Here is a 15,391-nt window from a genome sequence, read left to right as displayed (position 1 = left end):
GGGGGCTATAATCCTGATAGATTTTTAAACAGTAAAGTAAAGGTATTTTGTTTGCAGAAGTGAGTATTTTTTAAACTCAGAGCATAGATAAAGATCAATTCAGCCACCCCACCTACATCTGAAAATTTGCCAAATTATTCAGATGTGAAAAATGAGGCTGACGAAATGGCCAATGACTGTGATTAACACATTGCTCCTCTTGCTTACAGGAGGACAGTGCGCCTGTGCGGACCGGAGACTGGAAGAGGAGGCAGATGCTGCCTTCATTGCTAACGGAAAAATCGGAATTAGGAGATTAAACACTTACATGACAGATATAAATGTTAGGTAGATGAGCAAGTCGGCATTTTCTCTGAACAGGAGAGTGTCTTGGAAAATGTGTTGAGACCGCTGTAAAAGTGAATCATTGTAAAGAAGTTGCATTATTTACCAATCATAGCTAGCTACAGTTATTTTATGAATGAACTATATGTGTGAAACAATATTTGGTTCATGCTGAACATGTATTAGAAATGTTGTATAGAAATAGAGGTTATTTTTTAGAAAGAAATGTAAATATCATATCTTGAATGTTTGTTTTTTCACACTTGAATGGTAACAAAAACATGTTTCTAGTGTCTGCCTTTAAGTAATGTCAGCTAATATTTACATGGTAAAATTAGTGCAGTGTTCCCGTCTGTTTTAGCTTCATCCTGCTGCTTTTCTATTCACCAAATTAGCTATACTATAATCACAAAATGCTGTATCGAAAAATGAAATAGACTTTTAACTATAAATTTGCTTACGTTGTATTATGCACATAATTGGCGTTATCTAGCCTAAAAGTTAGTGGACGACTGAACACTGAATGAAGTGACTAACGTTACGTTTAATTTAACAGTTCATGTCACTTTAACCTAGCTACGGTAAAGTATGTATGTGTTTTTGTATTGATTTATTCTGCCCCCTGCTGGCCTAAATAGAAAGGTACAGGCCCCTATTCCTTTATGTGTTACGGTCATAGACGGTCCCAGTAAGCCAGGACAGTGACAGTACCAGCAGGGCCGTTGAAGCGACTCGCTTAATTGGATACAGTCGTTATTATTAATGTTACTTAATTCACCTGTGCTTTTCAGATGTCAAAATATCTGCCGTGAAAAAAGTATATTGCCCTGCACTTTTGAGGTATTAGTATAGCAAATCAAATGACAAACAGTATCATAGTTCATCTTTTTCTTTTTGACTTATGGTATCTGCTCTAAGCCTCCTCATTCCATTTTGAAAACGTCTTTATGCCTATTTCACTGTCATGTTGTCTCCTTATTTTAGCCTATTAATTCCGCGGTTTTATTGTAAAGATACTTCGCTTTAACTACATACAATAATATTTAACAATAAACCTAACTTCTGTCACCACAGCAGAAAGTAAGATAGGTTGGTCTCTATTATAATTTTCCCTGTATTAACTCAACCACCAAAACGACCTCTTTGTCAGGGTGACTTTTGTTATTAGGTTTCATGAGCTTTTTTAGCGCTAGAAAACAGGTGCTTCCGCTGAGCGCCTGAACGCAGCACGAGAGCCCCAGCGTTGAAGAGGAAAGGAGACGGGAAAGGAGGAGGTGGAGGCAGACCGAGGAGAAGCATGAAGAATATCCCCGGTGTCTAAGCTCACAGACGGGGAGAGCATCTCGTCCTCCGCGGAGGGAGGCAGCGGGGCTGAGGACAGCATGGAGGAGAAGAAGCAGTTTATTTGTGGGGTGGTGGAAGGTAAGAACGACCGACTTCATTATTGACATCCTGTAAGATCATGTGATTTTTTTTTTCCTCTGCCCTATGGGACACGATTTTGAACAGACCACCGTTTGACCTACATTTCAGCATTGTTTTGCCACCGTCTGCAGGGGACGAAGGGCGCGGGAGTGGCAACGTGTGTATGTACACAGATAGGATGTAAAGGTCTTTACGAGATGATGTGCTGGAGATCAGCCAGGCTTGAAGTGGAGATCAAAGAGCAGGCGGTGACAAGGATTCAGTAATGTCTGGCTCAAAGGCTGCAGCCTAAATAAATGAAATACTCTGGGTGATGGCTGGTGGAAATGAAGATGCTGACAGTGGTAATGAGGAAGGTGTGATGACTATTGACAATAATGGTGGAGGCAAAGATGATGATTGAGATGGTAATTATGATAATGATGGCTGGAGACTGGGATGATATTGTTGGGATGACATGACAGTAGGGATGCGGATGGGGATGTGACAGGATAGTCTGGGTGATGATAAGACTACGAAAGAAGACTATTAGAGAGCTTCAATCAAATAAATGAAAATGGTAATGAAGATTGATTCTGTTCAACGTGATAAGGATGATGCTTATAAAGAACAGGAGAGGATGACCACAACAATAACAGTGTTGGTAGTAATAACATTAATGACAATGACAACGCAGTTTACAATTACTGCAGACGATGGTGAAGAAGAAGAAATTGATGATGGTAATGGTAATGCAAAAGAATTGGTAATTGTGACATACCTATGCCTTTACCCACCCTCTCACCTCACAAACACACACACATAAAATATGAAGAAATGATGCAGCAAATATACAAACAAAAGACAAAAATAAATATAGTTTTTTGTGTAAAAAACAACAACGATGCAGAATCTTGAATAGCGAGAACAGGTGAAAAAACAGATCTGTTCTCATCATTTCTGTCAGCTTCACCTTTGAATCTCGAAATCATCAAAAGACTGCAGAAATAAAACTATATATATATATATATATATATATATATATATATATATATATATATATATATATATATATATATATATATTCAATGCTAACTTTTGTTACTTTTTATAGTTGTGCAGTCTCCATACCACGCTAAACTGGGTTGCATAATTATGGAGATGATTAGGTGCCTTGTCAAAACTGTTGGCAATGGTTACAACAGATCCGGATGAAGTTGAAATATCTCAGTCAGTTTTTTTTATTGCTAATTATTTGAATAATTAAGTCTATGACATGTCAGACAATAGTGACAAATGCACATTTCAAGTTACCAGAGCCGAAGGTGACAACCATTTTCCAGCTCTATAATTCTGATATAATCTGGCGTCACAGCCCGTTGGGATGTGTTCATTGTGGAAATATATATTGCAATGATATTGAAAGTATGACAGATCATGCAGCTTTAACACACACACACACACACACGCACGCACCTTATGTGTGTGTTTCTCAGTCCAATGTGGTGGCATCCAACAGAGTTAGTATATCGGTCTGGCTCGGAGCACTCTGCAGGACACACACATGCACACAGGTACAGATGTCATACACATGCACACCAAAAGGCCATGCGCATGCAGGAGAAATCGTGGATCAGATTCACGTCTCACTATGGCATACAGACACACACACAGACACACATTGCAGACTTATTCAAACACACAAAGGAGGGAGCGGGACACTGGAGATGCTCCCATTTCTAAATATAGAACATATGATGGAGAGTGTAGCTGGAGATGAATTATGCCTCTGCCAAACACAGAGGGGATGTGACCGAGCGAGCACTGGAGGAGCTTGCGTCGTTTTATGTGCCCATGCATTCAGAACTGTAGCTGTGTCCAGTAGCTGATAACTGTCCAGTTTGTGATTAATTGCTGCAGAGCTTGGTACTAAAAAAAAATGGTCGAGTCATAGATATGGTATACGATATGGAATGCCATGGTGCATATGTCTGTTTGGATATAAAATGCGTGGGGAAATCTGCATTTGCAGCAAAGATAAAGCCATATGTATTTTTTTACTCCACAGGTTTCTATGGGCGGCCTTGGACTATGGATCAGAGGAAGGTTCTCTTCCAATGGTAAGCCCGTACACTGTAATAAACCTGGTGTCTGCAGGCCTGCATGTACTGTTCTGTATGTGTCGATGCATAAGTCTTGTTAACCTCGTCACGTGGCTGTCAAAAAACAACCACGTGACGACATGACAGAATAGCGTGAAAGCTCAGGAGCTACTGACCTGACGCCTGCGGGCTGAATCCAGTTGCACGCCTCTACATCAGTGCCAGGCAGACCTGAGAGAAGTCACCGATGCAGAATGACTCCACAGCAAAGGGCAGGCTCATCCTCAGTCCCGAGGCTCAGTCCTGGATGACAGAAAGGGGAGAGGGGCAGATGCTGCATTTTTTGTTATAGTGGAAGGAGAAAGAGGATCAAAGATGGGCTGAAATATCAGGATTGCGAGGAATAGCAGGACAGTCAGTGTCCCCATAGGATGAATCCTACTGATGTTGGTGGTCCCCTGGCTTTTCCTCTAGCGGCAACATGAGGTTAACATTTGTGGTACATTCTCAGTCAATTATGTTTCCCCAAGGAGGAATCATAATCACGTTGGTGATCACTTCATTTTGCATCTACTGCCATCATCAGTCAATATCTATAATCTCTATTTCAAGGTCAAGTCAAAGTCCAGCCTCAGCTGTAGCTCCAGGCTTTTTGATGTTCAGAATCTTAAAGTCCGTTCATTTAATGGGACAAATATTCACCGTTTTGCTCCAGAATGCGATGCTCCTCGTAGTCTTTACAGAGGGAAGCCTTGGCTGTGCCCGAGGTTCTTTATTTAGCGACAACATCTTTTTTTCCATGCAGGGACCTTCACACCAGGGAGCTGCTCAGCACAACCACACTCTCTGTGTGGAGCGGTACCAGTGAAGTGCCATAATAGGCTCTCTTCTGCAGGCATCATGGCAGCATAACAAATGTGAACAAAACCAGATAAAATCAGCAGCCAAGATAATCACATTTTCTATACAGTACGAGTGCTCCAAGTGGCAGTAACCCACGTCAAGTCAGCAGGGTCATGCGTCAAGTCTCTCTCTCTCTTGACTCAACAAAACCAAGGCAGCTCCTTATTCAGACTGCCACCGTTTCATCAGCTAAAGAGACACAGGCTCTTTCAGCTGGAATCAGCTCGCTGTTATTTCCAGGACAGCGAACCACAGGGGAATGCTTAAAGGTCATTTCATGGTGAAAAATAAATTCATGAAAACTACAGCAGTGAAGTGCCTGTTCAAAATAGGCCTGTATGGAACGGGCTCGGCCTCCGGCATTGCTGCTTGCAGCTTTCTCTAGAGGCGCTCATTCAAAAAAAACTTCCCACTCGACACCGCACCTCCTTAGGTCCTGAGCAATACACCCGCCAAGCGTGAAGTCGATCGGATGAACGGTTGTCAAGAAAATGTATGGACATCCATCCATCCACAGACAGCCAGACAGACACTCCATTCTAGTTAGATTAAAACATGGACATATTGATAATGGGGCAACAGTGTGTTGAATATGAACTGATGCACTAATGAAGGATGTGGCGTTCCCTTTTCATGCACATTTATACTACCCCATGTTTACACCTTGTACTGAGTAGGGGACCGATTAATTGTTGACGGCACACTGATCTTACAAACGAGTCAAGCGACGTACATCCCTGTTGGGAACTGTGACACAGTTTTGTACTTCAGCGGCCAATAGCGACAGCCGACTACTTCCCCGGAGATAAGTGGTTCCCTCTGCTCTCTGCTTTCCTCTGCTCTTAAAGTTACAGAGCAAATCATTATCATTTTATGATAAATAGTATAATTCATATTGTAAAAACATACAATCAGTAAACCAAGTCACTATAATGTGGCCCTAAATGTCTATTGATTTTCAGGTGCATTGCCATTCAGCTGAGTGTGTGGGCTCCTGGCTTATTTGTGGATCGTCTTTTATAAAATGAAGTGTGGGGTGCAGGCAAAATTCATACAATGAGTGTTGCATAAGTTTGGCAGATTAGGGTTGCGAGTGTGAATATGTGTACAGTATGTGTGTACGTGTCTGTTTTGTGCATTTGAAGGAGGTAGGCTGCAGCTCTGTGGAGGCGACTTGCATACCATCTGTCCAGGGAGAGAGTGAGCACATGGTCCACCCACAAATGACAAAGATGATAAGAGCTGGTCCATGTCCAGGGAGAGCAATAGTCATATTTGTGTGTGTGTGTGTGTGTGTGTGTGTGTGTGTGTGTGTGTGTGTGTGTGTGTGTGTGTGTGTGTGTGTGTGTGATGCAGCTATTGTTTCACTTCTAGTACTATGCTCTATTTATAATTCAGGAGGTCATTTCCTGTAACTGAGGCGGCCATGGAGCCCCACGATCAGTACAGTGGATCGATGTTTTTCTGTTGTTGTTGTTTTTTCCCTCCATCTGTCATTGCCTCTCTCTCAGCTTCTCCTCGCTCTCTCCAGGGAGACCAAGCTAAGCATATGGCTTCATATATATAGATATATATATATATATGCATATAGCATATATATCTATATATATGTATATACAGTATATTGTGCTTAAATCAAGCTACTGTCAAAAGTGGTTGCTGACTCCCTTGTTGCAGATTCACAGATTTAGCAATGAAATGACTTAAACCTACACTTCAGTAATAGGTTCTCTCCCCTTACCTCTCCCTGTTAATGTCTTTCTGTGCCAGGATGCAAAGTTGGGGGTTGAACACCTACTTGTACGGCCCGAAGGATGACCTGAAGCACAGACTGTTGTGGAGAGAAGTCTACTCTCATGAAGAGGAGGGTAAGAACATGTGTGCATCCAACTCATACCAAGTTTGATGAATTGCCGGCTGACTGCAGACTCAGATCTGTACCAGAACCGCCCAAGGACATTCTGTCTTCAAACAGGGGTCAATATTCACTGCACCGCTGCATTCTCAGACATTTGTAATCGTAGTTTCAGCATTTTTGGTAAAAGCCTGGCAAGCCTCATTCTGTCTCACTACGAATTTCAAATTCAAGACATTGCCTCTCCTCCCCTCCTGCTCTTAGGTCAGTTGCGTACTCTTATAAAGGAGGCCCAGTCGAGAGGCCAGAGGTTTGTTTACGCCCTGTCTCCTGGTCAGGACGTCGTCTTCTCATCTTCCTGTGACCTGACGCTACTCAAACGCAAGCTGAGACAGGTATGTGACACGGTGAGAGAACGATTAAAACAGTCTGTTTTTCTCTCTCACACACAACCTCTTCCCTCCCTCCAGGTATCAGACCTGGGTTGCCAGGCATTTGCCATTCTGTTTGACGACATCGATCACTCCATGTGTCAGGCCGACAGCGAGGCCTTTTCGTCATTCGCCCACGCTCAGGTCACTGTCACCAACGACATCTATCGGTTCTTGGGCGAACCCCCCGTCTTCCTATTCTGCCCTACAGGTAGGAGCACTGAGCTGAGTTGCATTAGAATGTTTGTGGTGCACAGGACCTTGTAAAATGTGACATGGGCAGATATTTACTGATAATGAAACATACCCCTGTTCCTCTCTCCCTGTAGAGTACTGTGGTTCTCTGTGTTCTCCCAGTGTCTCAAAGTCTCCCTACCTGCAGACTATCGGAGAGGACCTGCTCCCCAACATAACAGTGATATGGACGGGTGAGACGCATACAAATGCTAGCATGAATACGAAATCTATTATTGATGAAATACAGGATTTAAACAATTGTAATTGTCAGAAATCAATGATTTAAACTGCCTTCTTTCTACACTGTATGATGTGGCTGTATTCCTGCAGACATAAACCAGAGTCAGTTTTCTACTCTAGGTCTCAGTAGTTGACCTGCAACCTCTTGGCTAATAAAAGCGCACACAACCTCCTCTAAAGACCAGGAAACCATTTAAATGCACATCCGCCCACACCACATGGAACTACCGTAGAAACACACACACGCACACACTTGTGGTGATAGAAAGAGTACAGTTCCATTTCCATAGAAGGCACTTGGCAGCCTGTGCCTACAACTGATTATGAATAATAAATAGCCGATACAACCACATTCCTCAGTGTAGCCTCACTAAAATTAACCCCCAAAAAAGGACGAAAGTCAAGACGATTAAACGGAGATGAACCACAATAAATGATCTATGGATACCACGGTGGCTGCAACAAGCGTTATTAAGCCACATCATTTAAATAACCAGACAGTTCTTATAGAATCAACAACACAGAGATGTATACGCAGTATAAACTCCACAGCGGCTGTAGCCACGAGCACACACGTTACAGCAAAGGAGTGCAGCGCGCACACAATGGTACGTTGCTTGGCAACAAAGCGGTTGTTGACGTTCTCATTTGGAGAGAGAGAGAGCTCAGTGAGTTTGTTGTACTCGTCTGTCTGAACGTCGTTCTGTTCGTCTTGAGCATCAGCTAGACCTCTTCAATCTGGTCTAGGCTCAACTGCTCGACTCATTCATTCTCAGTCCCCCTTTGTCCCCCTCAGATGTGTTTCTTAACCTTTTAAGGCTCCCACTTTTATCTTCCCTTCCCCTTTTTTGAACCTTTTCTCTCCACCCTCGGCCCCACAGGCAGTAAGGTCATCTCCAGGAAGCTGTCTGTCGACTGCCTGGCTGAGGTGGAGTCTGTGCTCCAGCGCCCCCCGCTCATCTGGGACAACCTGCACGCCAATGACTATGACTCCAGACGTCTCTTCTTGGGGCCTTTTAAGGGCAGAGATCCTCAGCTGAGGAGCCACCTGAGAGGCCTCTTACTCAACCCCAACTGCGAGTTTGAAGCCAACTACATCCCTCTCCACTCGCTGGGGAGCTGGTACAGAGCTGGAGAGGAGGAGAGGAAAGGTGAGGGGGATCGGTGGACGCAACGATGGGGCAGAAAGGCTTAATGAGCAGATGGAAGGGAGGAGGAAGTAGCAGCAATGAGACAGGAGATGTCCCGAGTTAATAAACTAATATTGGCTCTGCCAGATCAGAGCCATGTACTGTTAGTCCCATTGCTTCCTGTGTAACGAGCCAGTGTTGCTTGGCAACTAACACAATTTTGTCTGTTACTTAACAAATAAATCAACTTGTGGGAATCAAAGCTGCATCTGTTGTCCTGGACAAAGATATTTCCTTATACTGCGTTGCACAATTCACCAATTCTATCAATCTTCATCTACTCTCACATTAAGCGGATCTATTTACAGAAATTGTTTAGAGATCATAGCTTTTAGATGAATTAGTCTATTGCACACAAAGTGCATAGATTTTTGATGCTTTACATTTGAAGTATACTGTGAAACCTTGTGGTGCTGGAACAGCAGTTGCATCACCGTAATGGACGTCTGGTTCACATTTGCATTAGATTTTACTGTCACAGTCAAATACATGAGGATTCCACCAGAGGAAGAAAGAGGAAACAAGGGAGTTGGATCAAGAAAACCACTGTCGAGTGTGACATTGTTCTAGAAACGAGCGCAGAGAGGCGGTGATGGAGGAATAATTGTGCAGTGCGATGAAGGAAGAAATGAGAAGCGAGGAAGGCCGCTTTTGTGGAGGAGAAACAAGGCGTAGGGCTGGAGGACAAAGACGCTTCAAGGGGAGGCCTGAGAGGAGAGAGGAATGGAAATGGAAGAGGGATTCGAATGATTGCATGAGAGTGAGGGGGGTGGGGGGTGGGTAGTGTGAAGTAATTACTTTTTGAGTGAGAGGGATTGAACTTTATGATTTGTAGTGCTGTCCAAATTTGACTGAAATAATCTAAAAAGTACAGACCAGCAAGATAAGTTGTGTATTTTCAGATAAAGGAGAGGTATGTGTGGTATGTGTCTGTCTGGGGAGGTTTTTCCACCGAAATCTGTCCAACTGGAATGTAATGAACACCACAGACTGATAGCGCCAAGGAATTTAAGAGTGGTTTTCCTTACTGTGTGAATATGAGTAATTTAGTATCCTCGTATAATAACACAATGCTATTTATGCTCTAGATGAGGAGTGTGAATACTGTCCTGATAGAGCTCTGTCTGATGCACTACATGATTGGATGGAGGAACTCAACCAACCACTACAAGCAGGTAAAACATGATCTGGTGCTGTGTCACACATAATGTACCTGCTCAGTCACCGTCATGACACATTGTGTAGCTTAACTGCATTGTTTCAGCACTGTTGACCATGACATATTAAATGTATTTTGGTTACAATGTAACATTTGTAATTAGTAACATAACCTATGGTTTTTTTTCTTTTATCATTACAGGTCGGCAGAGCACACGAGCCGACCAGCGTTCCTCCGCTCCAACAACTCGCTGCAAAACTCCGGACAGATCCGACTGCCCTTCCGCCCTGAGAGGACCACCTGCCATTGCCAAGCTCCCCGTTTTCCCCCTGATCTCCAGTTCACCTCCGTCGTCACCAGTCAAGGGGGAGACGGAGGCAGGAGATGGGGAAAGGAAGAGGTCAAACCAGCCGAGTCAACCCAATCACCAAACTCAAGGATCCAGGCCTGGCGCACCCTCTGGCGGAGGCAGGGGACCGAAGGCCCAGGGCTGGGGGCTCTGTGGTGGGAAGGGCCTACTGAGTGAGTCCCAGGTGCGGCTGCTGGTTGGTCTGTATTATCTGCCCCATGAGCATGGCCCTTCTGCCCAGAAACTGCTGCAGGACCTGAACTGGCTGAAAGCAAACTGCCACCTGGTCAGCGCTAACAGCAAGAAGACACCGCCTCAGAAGGTCGGCGTGTGTTTTGTGTCGATTTTAGTGTTTGGGTACAATTTTGAATTGTGTGGTGCATGATTCATAAATGTGAGGGATTTTGTACTTGCATGTGTGTCCTTAGATCGACGAGTGGCGTGGCCGCTCCTCCAGGGTCCTGTCCCTGTGCGAAGACATCGCACAGCTCCACTGCAGCGTGGTGGGGGGGGCCAACAGGGCCGTGCTCTATGACCTTTACCCTTATGTGTGGGACCTGAGGAACATGGCTCTAGTGGCAAAAGCATTCATATGCTGGCTGGGTGAGTATAAGAGAATAAGTAAACTATTGGAATACACAATAATATGTGTTTGACTGTATTGTACTACTACAAAACCACTGGTAATATTTTTTCTATAGTATGGTACAGTATAGAATAGCATTGCACTGTATAGCATAGTGTTGTCTACCAATAGTATGTTATGTTATACTACTCAATAATACTTAAAGTGTAAAGTGTAGCATATCATAGCTCAGTATACTATAATGTTATGTAGTATAGTAGACTATAGCCTTTGCTCTTCTATTCTTTGTTATACTACCATACTATACTGTACTCTAACCCCACCCACTCACCTGTCTCACTCAGATGGGCGAGTGTTGACTGACAGCTCCACCATGGACACCTGGAAGAACTGCTTCCACTGTACGTAGGCATGACCTGTGAACTCCTTGTCTCCCCGTCTACACCTGAAACAACTAACTACGAGTAGCCTCAGCTGCATAAATCATTCTTATCGACAATATATGAGAGAAAAAAGTTTCCACTATTAACCCAACATCCAATCATTGTTTCTCAGCACTTGCTTAGTGAAGCTCAGCAGGTAATAGTGCAGTGATAGCTGAACCACCACGGAAGCTTCAGATATTTATTTGAAGCATTAAAACTGAAAAAACCATGATTTCAGGCAACATCTCTTTGGGAGCTGTAATGCCGCAAAACACTAAACTTCCACACTGGCATGAAGATTTAAACCTGACTTAACTGCAATAATTTACCGTCTGCACTGGCTTCTTATTGGCCCTAACCACATGATGTCACCCGACTGACATTCGGTTCTGGTTTGTGGTAGGGTGTGGGAAGACCACGGGGGCAGACCTGCTGGGATTGGAATCAGAACCGTGGGCGTTCAAAGGGGGCGTGTCTGGGGAGGTGCAGGTAGGGGGTGTGTTTGTATAACATGTCATTTTCCATCGATTTTTATTGAATTAATCCGCTTGTTTGTTTTTTTATTGTGCATGTTTTTATTCTTAAACGATTAATATGTGTCATTGAAGTTCAATCCTTTCATAACTGCTTAACATCTGTGTTTGTTTTTGTGTGTTTGTGTGTAGATGCTTCTCCCAATAGGCAGCAGCAATGAACTCTTCACTCATCCTCCTCCTCTCTTCCCTACCTCTCGTCTCTATAACGTCAGGCCCTACCACAGCAAGGACAAGGTACGCCGACACGTTATCGTTTCACACTTCACGCCAGGATAATTTATGGAATATCGTGGAAGCCAAAGAAGTGTGTTCAAGATAGGGAATATTGAGTTTTTACAGTTACAATCACTGCAAAGCGTTAGCATAGCTGCTGTGGAAACCACACTATTCACCCCTTCAGAAAAAAAAGGGAAACGAACCAGGAAGGAAGAAAATTTTTTGGTCATGCATAAACTCTGACTTAGTGATGGAAAGTCATGGAAAATGTATGGAATTTCCTGCAAGCACACAGTAAGATCCTTATATGGAGAAATGTTGCAAAATGAAACGTAGAGTTCTTAAAGCACCCAGATTATTCAGTCTCCTTCAGATTTACACACTATTGTGGTGAAACAAATGGCCTAATAGTCCAGAGCATGAAACCAGTCATCTCTCCAAACGACAATATTTTTTAAATATTTTTTGTCATTTTGTGTGTGTGTGTGTGTGTGTGTGTGTGGTTGTTGTGTGTGTAGTTGGAGTTGTATCGGATGGTTCGCCAGCTCCACCTGAGGACTCAGGGTGGCCAACAGTCCAGTGTTGCTCACCCAGATGTCGTAGGAGACAGGTGTGTTTGAGAGACGGAAAGAGATCTGCATGAATACTATACTCACATATTTTTAAATGAGTAGTGTCTTTTCATTTCCATAGATGCCTTGGACCATGCCTGGCGATGTGCCCCGAGTACTGTTTCATCCTGGAGGATGAGCTGGGTGTGTGCGGCTGTGTGTTGGGCATCTTCGATGTCCGCTCGTTTGCCAAGCGGTGCCAGGCCAGCTGGATGCCTGCCATGAGGGACAAATACCCACCCAAAGGGGGCAACACACTCCCCAACACACAGGTGAATATGTGGAGTAGAAGAAATCATTGAACGACGAGTGTAACGGGCAGACACACACACACACACACAGAGTTATAAACACACAGGTGAAAGTATGCACACAAATGTTTTGACGTACCTGTAATTACACCATCTGGATCCCTCTGTGACGGACTATTAACCCACTGGGAAGTGAATGGCAGGCACAGGCATGCATCATTTTTCCTCTTTATTGATAAGACTTATGAAATCATTTTAAATAAGTACACGATTGTGAATGTAGGGCATTTCACTTACATTAGTACAGCATCTTTGTTGGAAATGGGAGGTGACAACACACTTGGTTACAGTGTTGCTCATCATGACAAACTGATCTCAAGCAAAGAGCCAAACAGACCCGGTTGGTGAGCAACACCGCCCGGCTCCGTCAGTGCCTGACATCTGTGGAGGACTCATTTGACCACTCCGTGCGTCATGGTGCACACTGACATCATTCACACTGCGGCCACAGGTGCATGTAGGTAGAAGCGTTTGCATGGCATCTGTTCCTGCTTTAGCAGCCATGGGAACATAACAGCAGTCATTTTGATGTAATTACTTTTCTTCCTCGTGTCACTGACTCTGCCTCTATATGTGTGCTGTGTGTTTCATAAAACACACATATGTTTTGTGAACAACTCAGACAGGAAGTACATTAGACGAATCACAGAAGTCTGTCTGCAAAATAAAAGCAGCGGATACAGCAGAGACTCTGTTGATGATACAAGGCATTTAAAGTTAGCTAAAAAATGTACAATGATTATTAGTCTCTATAGTGACATTTTGTTGGGTAACTTGAAACTATTATGTGTTCTTATAAGGTGCAATCCATCAAATATGGCTCCTTAGTAGCATCTAGTGGCGGCTGTGGAATATGCAATGGCAAACGCTTCTCCACAATCCTCCATCAAACGAGCTCTGGCAAGAAAAATGCCCAATCATATAAGCTGAATAGGACAAAGTTGACTTCCAGTACTTTACATATCATCAGTAACACATTGTGAGAATGTCCTTGTGTCCTTTCCTCTGTGTAGGACTTGATCAAGCTGATGGAGGAGGACCAGGGAGAGTACCCCGACACGCTCCTATATCACTTCCCCTCTCAGCTGCGACTGGACGCCCTGCCGGAGCTGGTGGACGTCAGCGTCAGCCGCACCCTGCTCACCGCCCTCCTCACTGCACTCAAGGCCAACGGTAGGGACAGGGTGTGGAGCCGTTGACCATCGCTTCTGAAAAAAGAAATGAAAGAACCTCTGCCTTTACCTCATGTACAAGAGTATTTGTCGGTGCATTTTGTTGTATGTGCTGGGGGAAAGATCTTCATTTGACCTGAACATGTTCCATGACCATTTCTTTTCTCTGTGTGTGTGTGTGTGTGTGTAGGATCTCAGGGTGTGTTCTGCGAGGTGCAGCCGACGGACCGTCAGAGGCTGGAGTTCTTGACTAAACTGGGCTTCCTGGAGATCCTCAGAGGAGAAGCCAGGAGCAGAGAGGGAGTGGTGCTGGGGAGGATGCTCTGAAAATAAACACACACACACTCACTCACACACCACCAGACACTTGCAACCAAACGGTAGATACACAGAGGCACTTGCACACATGTTAGAAATACAGTATGTCCAGTACAGCAAAGAGACACGGGATCTGTATTATCTCCGTCAAGAGGTGAAGTTGTTTTTTTTTAAAGGTACCTTCCTGGATTCCTTTGAATCTGTGTGGCAGCAGTAACGGGGATGCACCCTGAACAAAATAAGCTTTGAGTTTAAACCTTCAGCAGAGCTGTGCTAATCTTTCCCGGATTGAAACCCCTGGCTACGGATTACAAGATTTAGTCATGTTACAAGGAAGTCGACAACGGAATCGTTTAACATGGGAGCAGAGCAGATTGCGGCAGCTATATTTAGTTGAACTGGCTTTAGTAAATATTTTAGCATTTCATAACGACAATGGATCAGACTTTTTGTATGCGAGAGTGGTCGCCGAGAGTCATCATCCAACTCTGCATTTCCTCTCGGCTGCATTTTAGCATCTTTCAGCTCATTGTTTTGGTTTCCCGACCCCACACTTTGTAGCTTCATATCTACCGTACAGACATGAGAGTGGTATTGAGCTTCTCAACTGACTCATCCATAAAAAGGTGAATAATTAATTTCACTAAATATCAAACTATTCCTTTAAGCGGACATAGAACAGCCCCCTCCTGTAGACAACCACGGTTAAGCTGCCACAGTCGATCTTGTGCTCTGCTCCCTCTGCTTCGTTCATAAACGAAACTATTAGGACGTTGTTTTCTAGCTCCTGTCCTGTCGCTTAAGTTGAGTCGGCCAACAGCGGACTGGACGCAGGCACAGCGTCACTGTTTACACTTGATTAGTTTAGATGATTGTTTACATGCATGAAGAACAAAACATTGTGAAAAACTAAGCATATACAACACAAACATACATTCATTCATTCAATGGAATGCTCTAATATAGCGACATTAATGAAGATCTTTTTTTATTGGACATTTCTCGGTCATTATAGCTATAAA

The 15,391-nt window shown here is 43.8% G+C and overlaps 1 protein-coding gene across 1 annotated transcript; it reads left to right on the top strand.

The window, feature by feature from the left end:
• Window positions 1–1,706: 1,706 nt before the first annotated feature.
• On the top strand, window positions 1,707–14,378 carry LOC306714331 (protein O-GlcNAcase; the record flags this gene model as incomplete). The annotated part of the gene is made up of 17 exons (XM_079184334.1): window positions 1,707–1,746; window positions 3,797–3,848; window positions 6,504–6,601; window positions 6,853–6,983; window positions 7,059–7,230; window positions 7,349–7,447; window positions 8,378–8,647; window positions 9,775–9,861; window positions 10,047–10,516; window positions 10,623–10,797; window positions 11,125–11,181; window positions 11,609–11,694; window positions 11,871–11,975; window positions 12,476–12,567; window positions 12,651–12,840; window positions 13,893–14,052; window positions 14,242–14,378. The coding sequence occupies 17 exons, from the start codon at window positions 1,707–1,709 to the stop codon at window positions 14,376–14,378; spliced, it is 2,421 nt and encodes an 806-aa protein (XP_079040460.1).
• Between the last annotated feature and the right edge of the window lie 1,013 nt (window positions 14,379–15,391).

Source organism: Pholis gunnellus, assembly GCF_910591455.1.
Source record: "Pholis gunnellus genome assembly, chromosome: 23".
Taxonomy (NCBI): Eukaryota; Metazoa; Chordata; class Actinopteri; order Perciformes; family Pholidae; genus Pholis; species Pholis gunnellus.
Note: the sequence above shows the minus strand (reverse complement) of the source record. Positions and strands in the feature narration are given on the sequence as shown.